The following is an 18,687-nucleotide window of genomic DNA, read 5'->3' on the forward strand; positions in this document are numbered from 1 at the left end:
AAAGCATGAACTAATCAATTACTCTGATTAACTGAACAGATAACCAAGTCATTTGAGTTTTAAAGGATTCAGTATAAGAAATCACTGGCAAACAACTACATAGAACAATATGATATGTTAGGCTCTATTTTGCTATAAAAAAGTCAGAAATTATCATGAACATTAATGAAAACTGGCCACTAGATAATAGCAGTTAATTAAGGGGTTAAATTGTACTAAGTGGTTTGATTACGTTCAAGCAATTCATATTGATTTTACAGAGGAAACAATTTAAGTACAGGAGTAAAGACCTGTCTTTTCCTTACCTCATTAGTGCTTCCCTAAAGAGAAAAAAAATAACAATTAAAAAAAACATGTAAATATTATAAAATGTGGAATACAAAAAGTGCTCTTCTTATGTGCTACAAGCTCTTTTATATATATATATATATATGTGTGTGTGTGTATAGACAAGCCCTATTTCCAAAGCCCAACTTTATTCTATTTGTTAAATATAATTATTAAAAAATAATTTAGAAATTGATGCCTGCAACATATACACCTTTTTACATTGGCAAAGTATTCTACTAATTGTTGCAGTTTTGCAAGTGGAGTTTTTGCCCATTCATACTGTCTGCACACTCTTGACCTGCTCAACAGTCTGTGGTTGCTTTTTCTGATTGCCCTGTCCTGTATCTGATTCTTCTTTCCATATATATTCATTAGGAGGCAGATATAGGCTGCAGTCAGTCCTGTCTAGCTCACAAAGCCATGCTGTTGTAACTTATTCAGAATGAGGCCTGGCATTTTGTTAATGAGACAATTTTCTCACAATTTATTTAGCATAAAGCGATAAACAATCACATATTTGTTCTTGGAAAACTACTTCTGTGACATGAATTTTCTATAAACGTTTTACTAAGTTGTCCCACCCAAAGTTTTTGGGAGTGTTTTGTGAGCATCTAATGCTAAATTTGTTTATGTGTACAAATACATTGGTCAGTGAAAACACAGGAAATATTTTTTTTACATTTGTCAATTAAAAAAACCTTCTAAGGAGTGAAGAAATCACATATTCATGTTTTATTGTATTTTACACGATGTCCCATTACATACTGTACTTAATGGGACAAGCTTACTAAGTTGAAAAAAGCTTCATGTTTAAATACCTTGAAAAGTAAGACAGAAAGAAGAATAACTTGTGTAAACTAAAGTAAGGTCTGCTCACCTGGTCCCACAGTGCTCCTGCCACTTGGTCTATCAATGCTCCAAGTTCGCGGTACTCTCCAGAGTAGCGTATGTATGCCCAGGTGCAGAGAGTAATGAGGGCAAATCCCAGCACCATGTTGCACACACTGGCGATCAAATCCACACCCACGAAGCCTGTGATCCCAGCAGACACGTACATGACAAAGATGACCACAAAGAGCGTGGTGGGTGTTCGAGCAGCATGGAATATGTTTTTGGAGTCATTATGTTTGATGTACTGCACAAACAGCTCATCAATTTCTGCTTCCAGCTGCAGCTGGTACCGACGGCTGAACTCTTCTCCTCCCATCTTCTTCACCCCACGGAACACAGCTATAGACTCCTCCCGGATCTCAGTGTGCCGCGCCTGCAGCTCATTAGGAGCTAGAAATGGCCTGTCACCACCACTCACCTGACACAAACACACACCCAAAGGGAGGAGAAAAAGCATGTGCTAAGACTACTACACAATTACACTTATCTATATTTCTGAGAATCATATTCAAGTCACAACAAACTAACTTACTGGCAGTAAGTGCTTTACAAAAAGGATAATTTGTTAATTTTACATTTCTTCCTTTCAATCAAATGATCCCACATGAACATTTAAACATTTTTAATATAGGATTTAAAAAATACATACAGAAAATATATAGGCCAGTATAATGTCCAGTAAAAGGGCTGTTTCTTAATGTGTCACGCCCTAGCCCTGTTCTGTGTTGGTTTTTCCCACCATGTGCTCTAACACGTCTCTGTTTGTTATTGTTCCTGTCTCTGCCCTAGTCCCGCCTTAGCTCCACCCTCTCGTTGTGCCTCCTTTGTAGTCTTGCCCTCTCGTTAGCTGTCCCAGGTGTTCCTTTTCTGTGTTGTGTATTTAAGTTCCTTTGTGCGACTGCTTCTTTGTTGGACATTTCCTTCCTTGTGCTTCGTGTGCTCATTTGGTTTGTCTGTTTGTGTCTCTACTCAGTCTAGGTCTCTCTGTATTTGTCTCTAGTTTAGGTTTCTCTGTATCCATTCCTCTAGACTAGGTTTCTCTTTAGGTCTCCTGTCTAAGTCTCTGTTTAGCTCTCCCTGTCTAGCTCTCCCTGTATAGGTCTCTGTTTAGCTCTCTATCTGTCCAAGTCTCTCTGTCCAGGTCTTTTTGTTTAAATAAAGTTTGTGTTATTGCATTTGCCCTTTCCCCTATTTTAAGAAGGGGGATCAGAGGGTGTGTTCCAACTACAGGGGAGATCAGTCCTCAGCCTCCCTGGTAAGGTCTATGGGGGGGGTTACTAGAGAAGAGAGTCTGACTGATAGTTGAACCAACCTCAGATTCAGGAGGAACAATGCGGATTCCCCCCCAGGCGTTGAACACAGGACCAGCTCTATACACTTGCTAGTCGCTAAAGAACAGGTCATCGCTCAGACAGACCAATGAAATGAAAATAGTGCTTTAAGCCCACCTGCACTTCCCAATCAAAATAATGAACCGTATATTAGCTTTGGGGACAGAAACGAATGTCTTCGTGTGTTCAAATCGAAAATGAATAAACAAGCTGTTTTTTTGTTTCTCTCATTCTACATTCAGTCTAAGAACTAATAAAATGTACACTGTTCATTCCATATATATATCAGTGTTCATTTTATATATATATTTATATATACACACACACACACAGGGTGGGCCATTAATATGGATACACCAAAATAAAATGGGAATGGTTGGTGATATTAACTTCCTGTTTGTGGCACATTAGTATATGGGAGGGGGAAAACTTTTCAAGATAAGTGGTGACCATGACAGCCATTTTGGATCCAACTTTTGCATTTTCAATGGGAAGAGGGTCATGTTTATGGAGGGTATGTTTATCATTATGTATATATCTCTCAATGTTTTGTTTTTAATCTGTATTAGTTTTTAGCTATTTATTGTTATTCTATTTATTGTCTGGTACAGATATTTCTACCTTCATTCTTTGTGGCTTGTTGCTGCTTGCAAGTTGGACAAATAAAGGATTGATTATTATTATTATTATTATAAATGTTGCAATAATATTCTGTCAGTGTATTGCCTAGAATAACAACATTCAACCTTTGGCCTGGAAAACCCAAATGTGCATTAAGGCACAAAACTAGCATGTACCAAGCTTAAACTTGTATGCAATATCCCATGGGCAATATTTAGAAGTTTTATCTTAGCAAAAAGTATTTGAAAAAAAAAGTAGTTGAATATATAATATACCCCATAAAATGAAATAACCAAATATATTCCAGCCAAATGTAAACAATGTTGCACTTTTTGTTCTTCTTGTGATGTTTCACTAGACATGGCATCAAATATTGGCTGTTTTTTCCAAATTCAGTTGAATTGCACCTAATCATCTGGCTCCCCTTATTGGAAATGGAATTAAAGTTTGAACTGTTAAGCTCTCTACATTTCATACTATTTTTATTATTGTCTCTAGTTTTATGTTTTCTTTTTAACTTCTCTATGGTTATGCATTTTGACATAAATTTGATAGACAAGCAAGACCAGGGTGCAATGTAACAGGACACTGAAGTTCCGGAGCACTGGGGTTGTTCAGCTAGAAAAGGAGGAAAAGGGAGGCCGCACGCTGGCAGCAGAGATAGAGCCAGGGTTTCATACCGGTCGCAGCGGGAGGAGTAGAAGAAGTGTCTGTGCAGGAGTAGGTGCACTGTAAAGCTTGGAGCAAGTCTGGGGAAACAGACTTGATAATAGCCGAATGCAACTCCAAACATGAGGCAGACGATACAAACATTCTTTGTATAATTTGCCATTATATTAAATGGAGTGAATGTAAAAATGTGAAAGTTGTTAAAATAGTTTTGCATGTGACAGCTGTTTTGTTGCTTTGACACTTGTACCTCCTCCATTTTTTTGTTGTACAGGTCTTTAGCTGCAGCTACAGCTGCCAGGTTATTGGCCTCAGCAGTGGCCTGCAAACAAACATTACAGAATGCAGTCAAATCATTATCAAACACACTGGCAAAGCTGGACAAAATCAGTATGTACAGGTGCAGGTCATAAAATTAGAAAATCATGAACAAGTTGATTTAATTCAGTAATTCAATTCAAAAAGTTCAACCTTCATATTATACTCATTGATTCCACAAAGACTGATATATTTCAAGTGTATATTTTTTAATTTGATGACCACTAATGAAAACCCTAAATTCAGTATCTCACAAAATTAGAATATTACTTCAGACCAATGCAAAAAAAGGATTTTTAAAAATGCTGGCCAATGGAAAAATATAAACATGAAAAGTATGAGCATGTACAGCACTCAATACTTAGTTGGGGCACCTTTTGCCTGAAGTGCTGCAGCAATGTGGAGTGGCATGGAGTCAATCAGTCTGTGGCACTGCTCAGGCGTTATGAGAGCCCAGGATGCTCTGATAGTGTCCTTCAGCTCTTCTGCATTGTTGGATCTGGCATATTGCATCTTCCTCTTCACAATACCCCATAGATCTTCCATAGGGTTAAGGTCAGGGATACCATGGTCCTTAAACCAGGTAGCTTTGGCAGTGTGTGCAGGTGGCAAGTCCTGTTGGAAAATGAAATCTGAATCTCCATAAAGTTGGTCACCAGCAGGAAGCATGTAGTGCTCTAAAACTACCTGGTAGACGACTGCATTGAAAACACAGTGGACCAACACCAGCAGATGACATGGTGCCCCAAACCATCACTGACTGTGGAAACTTTACACTGGACCTCAAGCAACATGGATTCTGTGCCTCTCTTCTCTTCCTCCAGACTCTGGGACCTTGATTTCCAAAGGAAATCCAAAATTTACTTACATCAGACAACATAACTTTGGATCACTCAGTAGCAGTCCAGTCCTTTTTGTCTTTAGCTCAGGCAATCTCCCCCACATTTTTGGATGGGTTTTGTTTCACAATCCTGTCCATGGTGCAGTTATCCCTATAGCTTATACACTTTTTTCTACCACATCTTTTCCTTCCCTTCGCCTCTCTATTAATGTGCTTCGACACAGAGCTCTGTGAACAGCCAGCCTCTTTACAATGACATTTAGTGTCTTGCCCTGCTTGTGTAAGATGACAATGGTCATCTTTTGGACAACTGTCAATTCAGCAGTCTTACCCATGATTGTGTAGCCTACAGAACTAGACTGAGAGAATATTTAAAGGCCTTTGCAGGTGTTTGAGGTAATTAGCTGATTAGCATGTAGTAGTCTTCAATATTGAACCTTTTCACAATATTGATTTTCTGAGATACTGAATTTGGGGTTTTCATTAGTTGTCAGTTATCATCAAATTTAAAAGAAATAAACACTTGAAATATATCAGTCTGTGTGTAATGAATGAGTATAATATACAAGTTTAACTTTTTGAATGGAATTACTGAAAGAAGTCAACTTGTTCATGATATTCTAATTTTATGACCAGCACCTGTACACATTAATGTTAACAAAAGTATAAAAGGCTGTAATATGTGTTAAAGTTGTACAGTACCTGTAACATGGATTTTGGGTGAGGAAGCTCTTCTCCCTGGTAAATTTTTATGTATGCCTAAATGCAAACATTTCACATTGCTAATTTCAGTTATCTTATACTTTTTCATAATTACATACATCATCTTTCTGTGATATATGCACACCCAGTGAGCTCAACATCTGTATAAAGTACTAGCTATTAACATAAATTAACCAGTTGTTTCAAGAATCAAAAAAATTCTGTCTACAAAAAAAGAAATAACATTCTCTTATGTTTCTCTCTGCTGTTGTGTTAAATCAGTGCTTGTAAAACATTTTCTTCAGTGACCTACTACACAAATAGACTTTAACTACCAAATTAATGAAAATTCATACAAAATTGATCTTAGGGACAACTGTGTTAAAGTACTTTACCTTAAAGTACTCCAGTAGACCTCTGCAGGTAATTTTGCTGCCATTGATTTCTTTCACATCCAAATTTTTAGGGCTAAGTAACCATGGAACCAGCACCTGCAGGTTACTGATGAATTCTCGATCAATTTCTACAATGCAGATCTACTGATCAGAAATCAGTCATCCAAAAATGCAATTTTCAACTGTATAATAATCATATATATACACCTTTGAGTCTGCCATCAAAGTGAGGGTTGGTGGCAACTTTGAGGCCAGGGTGAGGCATGAGGAAACAGGAGATGTTGGTGAAGCAGGAGTGGATGTGTTTCCTTACGTTCTGCAACTCTTCGTGCTGGTTCTCTGAAATCTACACACACACACAAGCACAAATATTCTTATAGAGAACGTGTATCCACAGCTCTACAGTCCAGTGGCAGTGTGCTTTACAACACGGCTTTGAATTGGGCTTAGTGATGTAAGGCTTGGATGTAGCTGCTCTGCTATAGAAACCTATTCCATTTGAAGTTCTCTATGCACTGTTCTTGAGGTAATCTGAAGGCCATGTGAAATTTGGAGGTTTGTAGTGATTGACAGAAAGTTGGCAACTAATGCACACTATGAACCTCAGCATCCGCTGACCCTGCTTTGTCTTTTTTTTTGTGTCCAACCACGTTGTAGTGGAGTTACAGTTGTTCCCAATCACTTCTACTTTGTTGTAATACTACTTACAGTTGACTGTGAAATGTTTAGAAGTAAGGTGGCGTCCTATCATGGTAACATGCTGGAATTTACAGAGCTCCTGAGATCGATCGAATTTTTAACAAATGATTTTAGAAGAAGTCTGCATGCCTAGGTGCTTGGTTTTATACACCTGTGGCGATGGAAGTATATGGAACACCTACATTCAGTGATTTGGATGGGTGAGTGAAGACTTTTGCCATATAGTGTATACATTGTCGCTGACCAATGAAGAACATGTATCTCTATATTTGTCATTTTTTATATAGAGACATGTATCTCTATATTTGTCTCTATATTTTGGAGATACAATGAAAAATTGGACAGAGGCGATATGTAGAAATGGAGATAAACTAAATGGCATACTGTGGGAAAGGTCATAAAATACCTATTTACACCATGGAACAGTTTGAGAGTGTCCCAAAACAGCATGTAGCCCACAATGCACAAGCATAAAGAACACTTTTCTATTCTTGCATTCTTGATTATTTCTTTTAATTTTAGATAGGCTGATTTATTTGATTAAGGGAAAACATATGTATTTTTGTTTTATGCTTTTGTTTAATGCTACTTTGCTTGTACTTTGTTTTGAATTTGAACAGAAATTTAAAGGATACAGGAATATTTAATATAACTTTGCTAACAGGAAAGTTAAAAAAAAACATGAGATGTAACGTTGCTCTTTTCTATTTAGAACAACAAATGAGCTGAAATACTGTCCGTTTCTGCACTGCTAGACAAAACTGCAGCTTCCACAATAATGCACATAAATAACAGAGTCAGTTACCACACACAAACAAACTTTACAGCAATGACCCAGATGAGAGCTCATACTTTTAGTCTTTTCTCCAGGAATTTCATTCCTCCATCCTGCCCATAGGGAAACTCGTATGGAAAACTCCAGTCTCGCACCAAGAAAATCAGTGACTGGGGGTGGGGGGGTCATGGAAAAAAATAGTTGAAAACAAATGGTTTAAAATGCAACATTCCTGGCTCAAAATGTACACATCAACAATTAACTGCAACTAAAACTTACTCTTGTAATATGATGACTTACAACACATACCTGGAAAGGCTTAAGGAATGTTTCCTCCATGGCAAGTCTGCCGTATTCAGTAAATAGCTGCAGAAGAATATTCAGGAAAGCATGCCAACATATTGAAAGATTAGGCAGATGTGTAAATCTGGACTGTATATATGTATGCCTCTCTAAGGCCCCATTTATCAACTTGCAAAAATGTATTTACAAATTCTTTAGAAGCTGGAGAAAAATATTTTATTGATTTATTTAGGCACCGCAACCCTGAAATGGAAAAGCGGAAAAGAAGATGTATGTATGTATGTATTTATTTAGGCATCTGCTCAATACAGCTTGCTTAATAACATTTTTGTGGATTGGTCTGAGACACATGTTGATGGCAAGTTGATTATACTGAATATGACATCAAATTTAGGTCTGTATTTATATTCCACAAAGGAGTAGACCCCAGTAATAGTGCATTGTACTTTTGAAGGTATATTTGCCATGCTGATATATTATTATATTTTATCTTTATGTTTGATCTTTGGCAACTGCACAGGAAGGCTGTCTGATTTCATTTGTGTTTTAACTTCTGCTTTTCAAATTTCTGCTGATCCAAAAACATCACTAGTAGCATTTCAGTACAGTTGCAGAGGCAGAACATCCTTTTACCTGCAGATGCTGTAAGTCATCTTCTTGAACATTCTGAGATATATTATATACCTGGTGAAGAGAGAGAAAAAAAGGGTGAGATGTGTGAGTCTGTATGGACAACATACACCTGGGGTTCTTAGCTATTTCCAGTCCCTTCAATAAAGAAAAAGTACATATCTCTGGGTTCATTGTGTTTAGCATTTAACACTTGTGACCAATTGTATTCCATTTTGCTCATATCATTCTTCCTGGAGGAGGAGCATGGTGGATTCGCGCTGTGCTCATTGCTGTTGGAGACGCATTGAGACTATGTTGTTCACACTAATATGCATCCTCGAGACACATTGTACGCTTTTCACACCAGTACTTTTACCTGAATACTTGATTGGATCACCCAGGTACTGAACGGGGTCTTTGTTATGTTATACAACATCGTCCATGTAAAGCCATAAAAAGGGTGTCACGCCCTTGGCCTGTTGTGTCTGTTTTCCCCGCCATGTGCTCTCTTAGCACATGGCTCTGTTTGTTATTGTCCATGTCTCCGCCCATGTTCCTCCTCCGTGTCTCATTTGTAGTCCTGCCCCCTTGTTACCAGTCTCAGGTGTCCTTGTGTGTATTTAAGTCCCTTTGTCTCTGTATGTTTGTCGGTCATGTGGTTTCTCTTCCATTGTTGCCTTGTCATGTTACTCAGTCTGGTCTGCCTGTCTCTGTCATTTCCTATGTCATGTTATTAAGTCTGTCTGTCGTGTTTACTTTATCTCTTTGTGTTTAGGTTTAGTCTGTCCAACTCTGTATTTAAGTCTATTCTGCTTAGCTCCCTTTGTCTGTCTCTATTAACTTCCTATGTGTTGCCTTTCTGTTGAAGTCTTTTTGTTTTGTTTCCTTGGTCCTTAATTCATTTTTCATTGTCGTTGTGTCGTTTGCTCTTCCATCTGTCTGTTTCTCTCCACCTTCATTTTCTGTTGTTGTTTTTGCATTAACCAAGTCTGTCTGTTTAGTTATATTTTGTTTAAATAAACATTGTTGTGTTTTAGCGTGTGTGTCCACCTAAGTCAGTCTGCTCTGTGATCCTGACAATGGGATATAAATTTGTGAACCCAAGAGCTCAAAAAACATCATTTACATCTAGACTGGTCACTTCTCTTAATTTTGATGCCAGAAGGAGAAATTACCACAATAAAAAATAAATAATTGCGTTTGAGTTTTATTACCAAGTGTCATTTACATCCCACTATAGACCAGTGATTTGAAGAATGATCACTTGTAGTCTATAGTCCATAGTAATTCTTGAGTAACTCTGCTCTACACAGTGAAAGCATGTTTGTCATGATTTTAAGTATTGAATCCATATTCATATGGTTACCTGCATGGAGCTGATCATGGTACTTAGTGCGAATACAGTAGCTGAGTCTCTGAGTGTGGACTGACTGTCAAATGTACCCTGAGTGTCCATCAACAGCACTGCAACCTTTTAAAAATATAATAAATAAATAGCATTATATCATAGTCAATACTGTCACTGTCTGCAGTAATATAACACTAAAGATGATGTCTCGGTCTGTGAATCACACCTTGGTTCCATCTTCTTTGTCAACTAAGAAGATTTCACTCCAGATCTGGATGCCAGTGGTCTCTCTCTCAGAGCCTCCTCTCCAGGAGAAGCCCATCAGAGGCTCCTCAGGATCCCCCAGCCATTCCTCGCTTGCCTTAAACAAACAAATACAGTACATTTCATAGAGCTCGCACACATCTTATAAATTTTTAGTTAACAAAGGTAACAAAATTGTACTCAAAGGACTGGTGATGTAACACGGTGGTAAAAATTGTGTCAATCTGTGTCAAACACTGTTTTAAAAGGTCTGTTTAGTTCAATTATTAGTATTTAATAATTAATCTTTCCATTTAGATACAGGCTGTAGATCCAGGGGTTCATTGACGTAGATAATTGTGGTAAACGGAGAGGTTTATGTAGGTATTGTTGTTCAACTGCTAACATGCAATCACTTGGGTTTGATGGCGCTGGAGCAGGGGTATACCAGTGTTTCAGGAAGCTCATGTCTGTTACCTGCTAGTTCTTTCTATTTAGTTAGGTTGTTATAGTGAGGTGTCCCGGAGTCATTATAGCACCACACTAACAATATTCATATTCTCTATAATCCATAAACACAAACTGAACTAATGACATCTCTCTATTTCCTTTGAGTTAATGGCAGTCTGGCAGGTGATAATGCTGATGGAAGGGTCCTGCTCACTTACTTCTGTTCCATGCATCTGCTACAATCCATCATTTCTACATACAATGGGAAAAATAAGTATTTGATAAATTGCCAATTTTGCAAGTTTTCCCACCTACAAAGAATGGAGAAGTCTGTAATTTTTATTGTGGGTACACTTCAACTGTGAGAGATGGAATCTAAAGAAAAAAAATCCAGAAAATCACATTGTGTGCTTTTTTAAATAATTAATTTGCATTTTATTGCATGAAATATGTATTTGATCACCTAACAATCAGTAAGAATTTTGGCTCACATACAGACCTATTAGTTTTTCTTTAAGAAGCCCTCATATTCTGCACTAATTACCTGTATTAATTGCACCTGTTTGAACTTGGTACCTGTATAAAATACACCTGTCTAAACAATCAATCACACCCCAACCTCTCCATCATACCCAAGAGCAAGTCTAAGAGCATGCCAAAGAGCTGTCCAAGGACACCAGGGACAAAATTTTAGACCTGCACAAGGCTGGGATAGGCTACAGAACAATAGGCAAGCAGCTTGGTGAGAAGGCAACAAATGTTGGCACTTTTATTAGAAAATGGAAGAAACACAAGATGACTCTCAGTCTTCCTCGTTCTGGGGCTCCATGCAAGATCTCACCTTATGGGGTAAGGGTGATTCTGAGAAAGGTCAGGAATCAGCCCAGAACTACATGGGAGTACCTAGTAAATGACCTGAAAAGAGCTGGGACCAGAGTCTCAAAGATGACCTTTAGTAACACACTATGCCCTCATGGATTAAAATCCTGCATGGCACGCAAAATCCCCCTGCTCACGCCAGCAAATATCCAGGCCCATTTGAAGTTCACCAATGACCATCTGGATGATTCAGTGGAGGCATGGGAGAAGGTTATGTGGTCAGATGAGACCAAAATATAGCTTTTGGTATCACTCACCATTTTTGGTGGAAAAAGGAGGAGGAGTACATCCCCAAGAACACCGTCCCAACTGTGAAGTATGGTGGAGGAAACATTATACTTTTGGGGTGCATTTCTGCAAAGGGGACAGGACAACTGTGCCGTATTGAAGGGAGGATGGATGGGGTCATGAATCACAGGATTTTGGCCAACAACCTCCTTCCCTCAGTAAGAGCATTGAATATGGGTCATGGCTGGGTCCCCCAGCATGAAAATGACCCAAAACAGACCAGCCTCCAGAGCCAAGTTTCCAGACCTGAACTCAATAGAAAACCTTTGGAGGGAGCTGAAACTCAATGCTGCCCAGCAACAGCCCTGAAACCTGAAAGATCTGGAGAAGATCTGTATGGAGGCAGCTGGTCTGAAGCGTGAAGGAGGAGCTCGACAGACATCCATCAGTGTCCAGCCCGACAGGTGGGCGGTCGTTTACTTGGAAAAAGGTAAAGAGATGGAATTAGTTTTAATCTGTTTGGTGTTTGTGAAGCAGAAAGTGTGAATATTTCCAGAGTGTGGCTAATGACTCCAGCAGATCTGACTATAACAGCTTTAACTAAAAGCAGATGCAGGAACATCCTGAAACACTGGCATCCCCCTGCTCCACAGTCAACAAACCTGAGTGATTACGTGAAGCGGCGAGATGACAGCACCAGCTTCTCAGTTTACTATAATGCCCTGTGTACATGGACTCCCTGGATCTGCCGCGTTTATCTATTGAGGAACATTAACTACCAAATGCTAAACTAAGATTGCCTAGATTTGAAGATTGCGACTGTGTCTGACTCCCGACCAATTTCTGGAATCATTCCAGAGTTGGGGGACTAACAGCCAGCCAATGAAGTGATGATAGAACAGGGCTGATATGTTCAAATTTTCTAGTTTTAGTGAGGACCCTGGCTGCAGCATTTTGAACTAGTTGAAGTTTACTTAAATTTCTGCTTGTGCATCCTGACAGTTGTGCGTTACAATAGTCAAGCCTTGAAATAATAAAGGCATGTGCTAATGTTTCTGCATTCTGCAGGGATTAGGCATTTCTATACTTGGCAATGTTGCAAAGATGTAAAAAAGCTGTCCTAGTGATACTGCCTATGTGTTGATCAAATGATAAATCCAGGTCAATTATGACACCAAGATTTTTTGCTGCTGAACCAGGTTTAACTGGAAAGTCAGCAAGATTTAAAATGAAATCTGATTTATTTCTTGCTACCTTTGGACCCAAAAGCAGGACCTCTGTTTTGTTGTTGTTTAGGAGGAGGACGTTATGCAACATCTAGCCTTTTACATCTTTTACACAGTCCTCTATCTTCTTTAATCTTTGTTTAATTCCAACCATATTTTTCAAAAATTTGTAGGAGAATATTGTGGTCTATCTGGTTTCTAAGATCTTGGATAGAAATGGCAGAATAGAAATAGGCCTGTAATTAGACAATATGCTAGCATCAAGATTTGGTTTCTTGATCATAGGTTTAATAACTGCTGGTTTAAAAGCTTTGGGTACATGGCCCAGACTAAGGGATGAGTTTACTATAGTTAAAAGAGGATTCATAATAGCCGTTAGTACTTCTTTGAGTAAGTTTGTGGGAATTGCATCAAGTGTGCAAGTTGTACAGTTTGCAGAGGTGATAATCTCTATTTCTCACTGTGGAAGTGGGTAAAATGTTTCAAGTCTTTCTTTTACAATTACACTATGTTTGATATCAGCCACATCAGGTGACAGCCAGGTCGGATTTAATACTGTGGGTTGAGTTTTTTGTCTAATATTCTCAATTTTATTATTAAAAAAGTCCATAAAGACTGTAGGAAAAATGGGACGTCTCTCAAATTTGATGAAAAATGGAAAACCTTTACAGCAAGCAGTTGCAAGATATAATGATGTACCGTGGATTCAGCGGAGCTAGACTGAACATTGAGTAGTAGAAAAATACAGCATATATAGATTGACAATACCACCTTCCCCTAAGCTCCTCCTGAAGGATGTGATGTTAGTTGTGTCTGAATACAGTCTATGTGCATATACCACTCAAGTTCTAACTCGGTGGAAATTGAGTTCTGCCACCTTCATGTTTAGACTACTTCCCTTTGTCTGTGATGGTTGATTACTCAGTAATAAGTAATTTTTAGTCAGGGCATTTCTATAATCTATAAAGTTATCCTTCCAGGCAGAGTGGAACACTTCCAGCTTGGTTGATCAGGTACTGGTTTTGTCATTGTACCATCCGGCGAGCTTTTTGTCTCATACTTTTTCTTTTAAGCAGTGCCACATTTTCTAAAGTAGAACGACAGGTTTTTTCTAAATAGTCAGTTAGTACATCTACCTCCATTGGGTCTGCTGGAGTGGGAACTGGGGTTGATAGTTCTGGGAGGATTGATGGTTTTATTATACGCTTTGTATAATAGCGAGGGGACAAAGATATATTAAGGCAATGGTCGGAGATTGCTGAGGTTTGCAGTAAGATGTTCATTTTGTCTATGTTAAGACCTAGTGTCAAAACTAAGCCTAAAGTTTGACTACAATACTGTGTAAACCGTTACATTTTGAGTAATACCAATAGAGTCTAGGATTACAGTAAATGTCTTTTTTTAGTGGGTCATCTGCCTTCACAAAATGGATATAGAAATCTCCTACAGTCCCCTCCAGGGTGTATTCCCGCCTTGCGCCCGATGATTCCAGGTAGGCTCTGGACCCCCCGCGACCCTAAAATTGGATAAGCGGTTACAGATAATGGATGGATGAATGGAAATCTCCTACAATAATAACTTTATGTCTGCACACAGCTAGGTTTGCAGTGAAATCACTGATTTCTTTTAGAAATTCTGAGTAGGACCCTGGTGGTCTGTAAATGTTTCATAATAAAATGCGTCTTTTTTATTTACCAGATTTGTAATATGGTGGAGAGAATCTCAAAAGAAATGAAGGTGTCACTGTTTAAGACTGATGTCTAGGGTACTTTGGTATATTACACATACCCCACCTCCTTTGCCTGATAATCTTGGGCTATGTACATAATTATAGTCTAGAGGGGTGGCTTCATTTAGTGCTGAATATTCATTTGGTCCAACCCACGTTTCTGTGAGACTGAAAACATCAAATTTATGATAACTTATTGTAGTGGAGTATAGACCAGACAACGAGATGAAGAAATCAAAATGAAGAAAAGAAAAGTTTTGAATTAAAACTTTTCCATTCTGCTCAGGACCTTCTGTCTGCGACAGAATCCACATTCCACAAACCGCGGGAGTTCAAAGACCTTGCAGCCCCCCCACACACACGCACGCACATAAGATACATCAAAGACGGAGCGAGACACTTTCCAGCGACACCTGGCCCCCGGCCCCCTTCCTCTCTTCAGGAACTAAAAAGATAAGTTTATAATGCTTGTAAGAAACAGGAACCTCAAACAAAGAGGGGAGTTATAATCCCGTTTTATGACGAAGTGGCACCTCAATGTCTCTCGTTATCTCCCACGGGAATCAGCAGATGGTTAGAAGGGGTGACCTCGGTTTGAACCCCTGTTGACTCATCCACACCGAACCAACGGCATGGACCAACAGCGACCCCAGGTGGACGTTTGCGAAATCACGTCTCGCCTAAGGCCGTCTAAATACATGGTGGACTTAATAAAAATTTAATAAGTATGTCTATGCAATATGTATAAATGTCACTCTCTGTGTCCAACGATGAACGTCCACCTTCTAATGAAATGATGTGTATTACTGTTTTTATCATGAAAGTAAGTTTCTGTCTCTGATTAGAAAAACAAATTAACACTTCTAAAAACGATATTGTGAATGGGACGTAAACACAACGTACCCAAAATGAAATCTTATGTAAATGTTTGATATTAATAATCCAGGACGCTCATTGTTGTATATTACTAACATGTATAAGAAAATTCAATACGCGAAATTTATATTCCTTCTGTGTGAATCTCTGATTTAAACTCCCCCTCCTCTCTCTCTCGCGAGAGTCACGTGAGCCTCGAACTCGCACCCAATCGGAGAAAGGACACCTCCCAATAGGGCGTGACCGCGCTGGCTTTGAAAAGAAGTTCAGCTCGGCACATCAAAAAAAAAAAAGACATCAGGAGAGATCGGTAGAGAGACCAGTGGAGAGAACAACACAGGAAGAAGTTGAGAAAACAACACAGTTCGCAACAGAAAGAAGTTCGAAGTGCAGCAGTTCAGCGGTTCAGCTCAGAAGATCGGAAGCTACACTCATCTCAACTCTTTGTCTCTCTGACTCTTAACTTCGTTTCCGCTCTGAACGCCTGCACACGTTCTCTTTGTTCATCTCTTCAAGCCCCAAACCTCTCCAAGCGAGACGCTTTCTACTCTTCACGCCGACGAACGGAAACAAAGAAGAACCTTAAAAGACTTCACTAAAGCTCACAAGAGACGTCTTGAATCAGCTAGAGTATGAAGCCTTACTAATAGGTCGGGTGATTTGAATATCTTCTTTTCTTTTAATCGTGTTTATGTTTTATCGCCCAATCTAAGTTTAATCTCACGACTGATCAAAGCAGGTGAACTTATTTGTGGCCAGAGTGAGAAACACCGCCGAGATAAAAGAAAGTCGTAGAATAAGTAAGTTTATTGAATCGATTTTCAGTTCTGGATCTGCAGTAACTAGCGAAACTTTTCGTCCAAAACGTCCATATGGTTGGACACTCCTGCTCAAGACAGTAAGCCAAAGAGAGGATCCTGCCGCCTGCGTCATCACGCTCCGAGTACGCCCGAGGCGACTCAACCGACGAAGAAAGACCTCCACGCTGACTCAGCCTGAAACTTCCGCGGGAGAACCGCAAAACCAAGTGAGACGCCTTCACTCCCAGGACCTCAGAGAGCCTCTGTACTCAACGAGTGGTAAGAATCGACGAAAAAGTAAGCTAAACCTACGCATTCCCAGAGCTGAAAATTGAATCAAGTCTCTTTATAAATTTTTGTATTAATTAAACCTCAGTTAGCAACACTTTAGTCACAAGCCAGAGTGCCTAGCTTATCTTTAAAGTCGAATCGGCTTCCCCTGCGTTGATGCCGTGAGATTTCAAGATCATGCTATGTTAATTAAATATCCTTCTCTTTGTTAATAAAACTTTCATTATTTGAAATTACAGTGTGGATAAGGTCAACGCTATAAACACAATATATAAATATATATTTCAAATATATATTCACAGAGGTATCACGGTGTATGACCAACATACACTACATATGCCTTTTTATTATTTTTGGCGCCCACGCGAGGCCAGGAAAAAGGCTTTTTAATGTACAAACTGTAAAACACAAACAATCTCAGCTTGGGTTTATGAAATGCTTTCCGCTGTTTGTGTTGCTGAATAACGATTGAGATTCAAAGCTTGATGTGGGCAATATCGTGTTGTGTTTGTTACTGTTGAAAAACTGTTCTGTGGTATATACCGTTGAGAAAATTAAGCTTGGTTGCTTTTAAAGTGCGCGGCTGCGCCATTTTGCATGCATTTAATTGAGGCCTGGGCACTACTGCGCGAAACTCCGCTTTAAGACATTGCCGTCGGATTCGACCTCCCGCCGCGAATTCCGGCGAAGAGAGACCACCGAACCGAACACCTCCGTTCGTTTTAAACTGGGTCGCTACCAGCGTTAATAACGAGATCGCGCGCTAGGCGATTGGGAGGTTATTAAAAGAAGCAGCCGAAGATACGGCTTGTGTTATGAGAGGTCTGCTCTAATCAGCTCTTCCTGTTAAACTGAACACGACCCCTCTGAAGGGGCGGAGCTGAAACTAAGGAGGGAAATTCAAAACGCCCCCAAAACAGAGGAAGACTAATTCCCTCTTGTGGTTTAAGTGCGTAATTGCAGGGAAAATACTTCATAACTAGCGTCTATTGAAGCGTGTCCTCCCGTGCTCCTCCTTGTGGTCAAGTGTGGTGCTACCCTTGACTTTTGATTCCCGTACACCCTCTAGTGGTTGGGAGGTTGTCCGCCGAGGCAACATAAGTGTTTAGCAGCCCTCTGGTGTTTAAAAGTTGTCATTACAGATGAAATTCTTTTAAAGTACCTTAGTGTAAAATCTCTGTTCCCCTTTTAAATTTTAATTTTTGATAAAGTATCTGAGCGTTTAAAATCTTTATTCCATTTTAGATTTTAATTTGATAACGCCCTCTAGTGTTAAAACTTCCCGCTACAGTGGAAATTCCCATTCGCTTTATATTGTGTCTGCTCGTGCCGTGTTTATTAGGATTTCCACCAGCGCCGACTGGTGTTCATTGCTGCTATTGCTTTATAACTTGCTTGTCGCCCTCTGGTGCCCCAGTCTGGTATTACAATTTAAGTTCAACTTAAATACTAAAGCTTACTGTTACCATTCAGATTTACCTTCAGTACCCTCTAGTGGAGAAACTTGCTATCGCAATTGAAATTGTCAACCAGTTCACACTGATAAGACCTGGTATTACAGCTCTAGTGGCTGTCTCTAAACTCTGCACATCTGAATAATTACAGGTAAAGGCTGGGAAGCATAGTCAGCTGATACAACTACAGCAAACAGTGTGCAGTAATTAGAGATTAACACTTTAACTTGATACCAGATCACAAACACAATTAAAAGAGAAAGTCTTTTAATTTCGCTATTCTTAATAATTCTTTAATTTGGAAAATTCTTTACCTTCATAATTCCTTAATTGGAAATTATATCTAGTAATAAATCTTACTTAATTTTTAAAATTCTTTAATCCAAATTTTCTTCTTTGCTCGCTTGCGTATAGCAACTGTCACTCCACCCTCTACTACTAACAGACTACCCTTAGAGATTCACAAGTGAACTCTAACACCATACACACTAGCAGTTACTCTTAGAGCACTCGATTCAGGTTTAGTTAGAAAAGGGATTAACGGAATTAATCCTAACTAAATAGAAGTAAGTTACACCTCGCAGTTAAAACACAGCTAACATGGCAGAAGGGACTTTTTCCTCGGAAGTATATGTAGAAGGTTTGTAGGATGAGGCATTCTCTGTTCTGACCAGTA

General features: G+C 39.1%; 1 protein-coding gene across 2 annotated transcripts in view; it reads right to left on the reverse strand.

Annotated features, from left to right (window-relative positions):
* atl1 (atlastin GTPase 1) overlaps positions 1-18,687 on the reverse strand; it is a 76,505-nt gene that overhangs the window by 3,236 nt on the left and 54,582 nt on the right. For both annotated transcript variants that reach the window (XM_066678988.1, XM_066678987.1), the window contains exons 4-14: positions 10,062-10,196; positions 9,854-9,958; positions 8,509-8,559; positions 7,882-7,938; positions 7,650-7,742; positions 6,306-6,444; positions 6,099-6,226; positions 5,704-5,760; positions 4,093-4,164; positions 1,208-1,639; positions 306-320 (exon numbers count right to left, since the gene is read on the reverse strand). In XM_066678988.1, coding sequence (XP_066535085.1) covers positions 306-320; positions 1,208-1,639; positions 4,093-4,164; positions 5,704-5,760; positions 6,099-6,226; positions 6,306-6,444; positions 7,650-7,742; positions 7,882-7,938; positions 8,509-8,559; positions 9,854-9,958; positions 10,062-10,196 — 1,284 coding nt within the window. The remainder of the gene's footprint in view (positions 1-305; positions 321-1,207; positions 1,640-4,092; positions 4,165-5,703; positions 5,761-6,098; positions 6,227-6,305; positions 6,445-7,649; positions 7,743-7,881; positions 7,939-8,508; positions 8,560-9,853; positions 9,959-10,061; positions 10,197-18,687) is intronic.

This window comes from Hoplias malabaricus, chromosome 8, assembly GCF_029633855.1.
Source record: "Hoplias malabaricus isolate fHopMal1 chromosome 8, fHopMal1.hap1, whole genome shotgun sequence".
Classification (NCBI taxonomy): domain Eukaryota; kingdom Metazoa; phylum Chordata; class Actinopteri; order Characiformes; family Erythrinidae; genus Hoplias; species Hoplias malabaricus.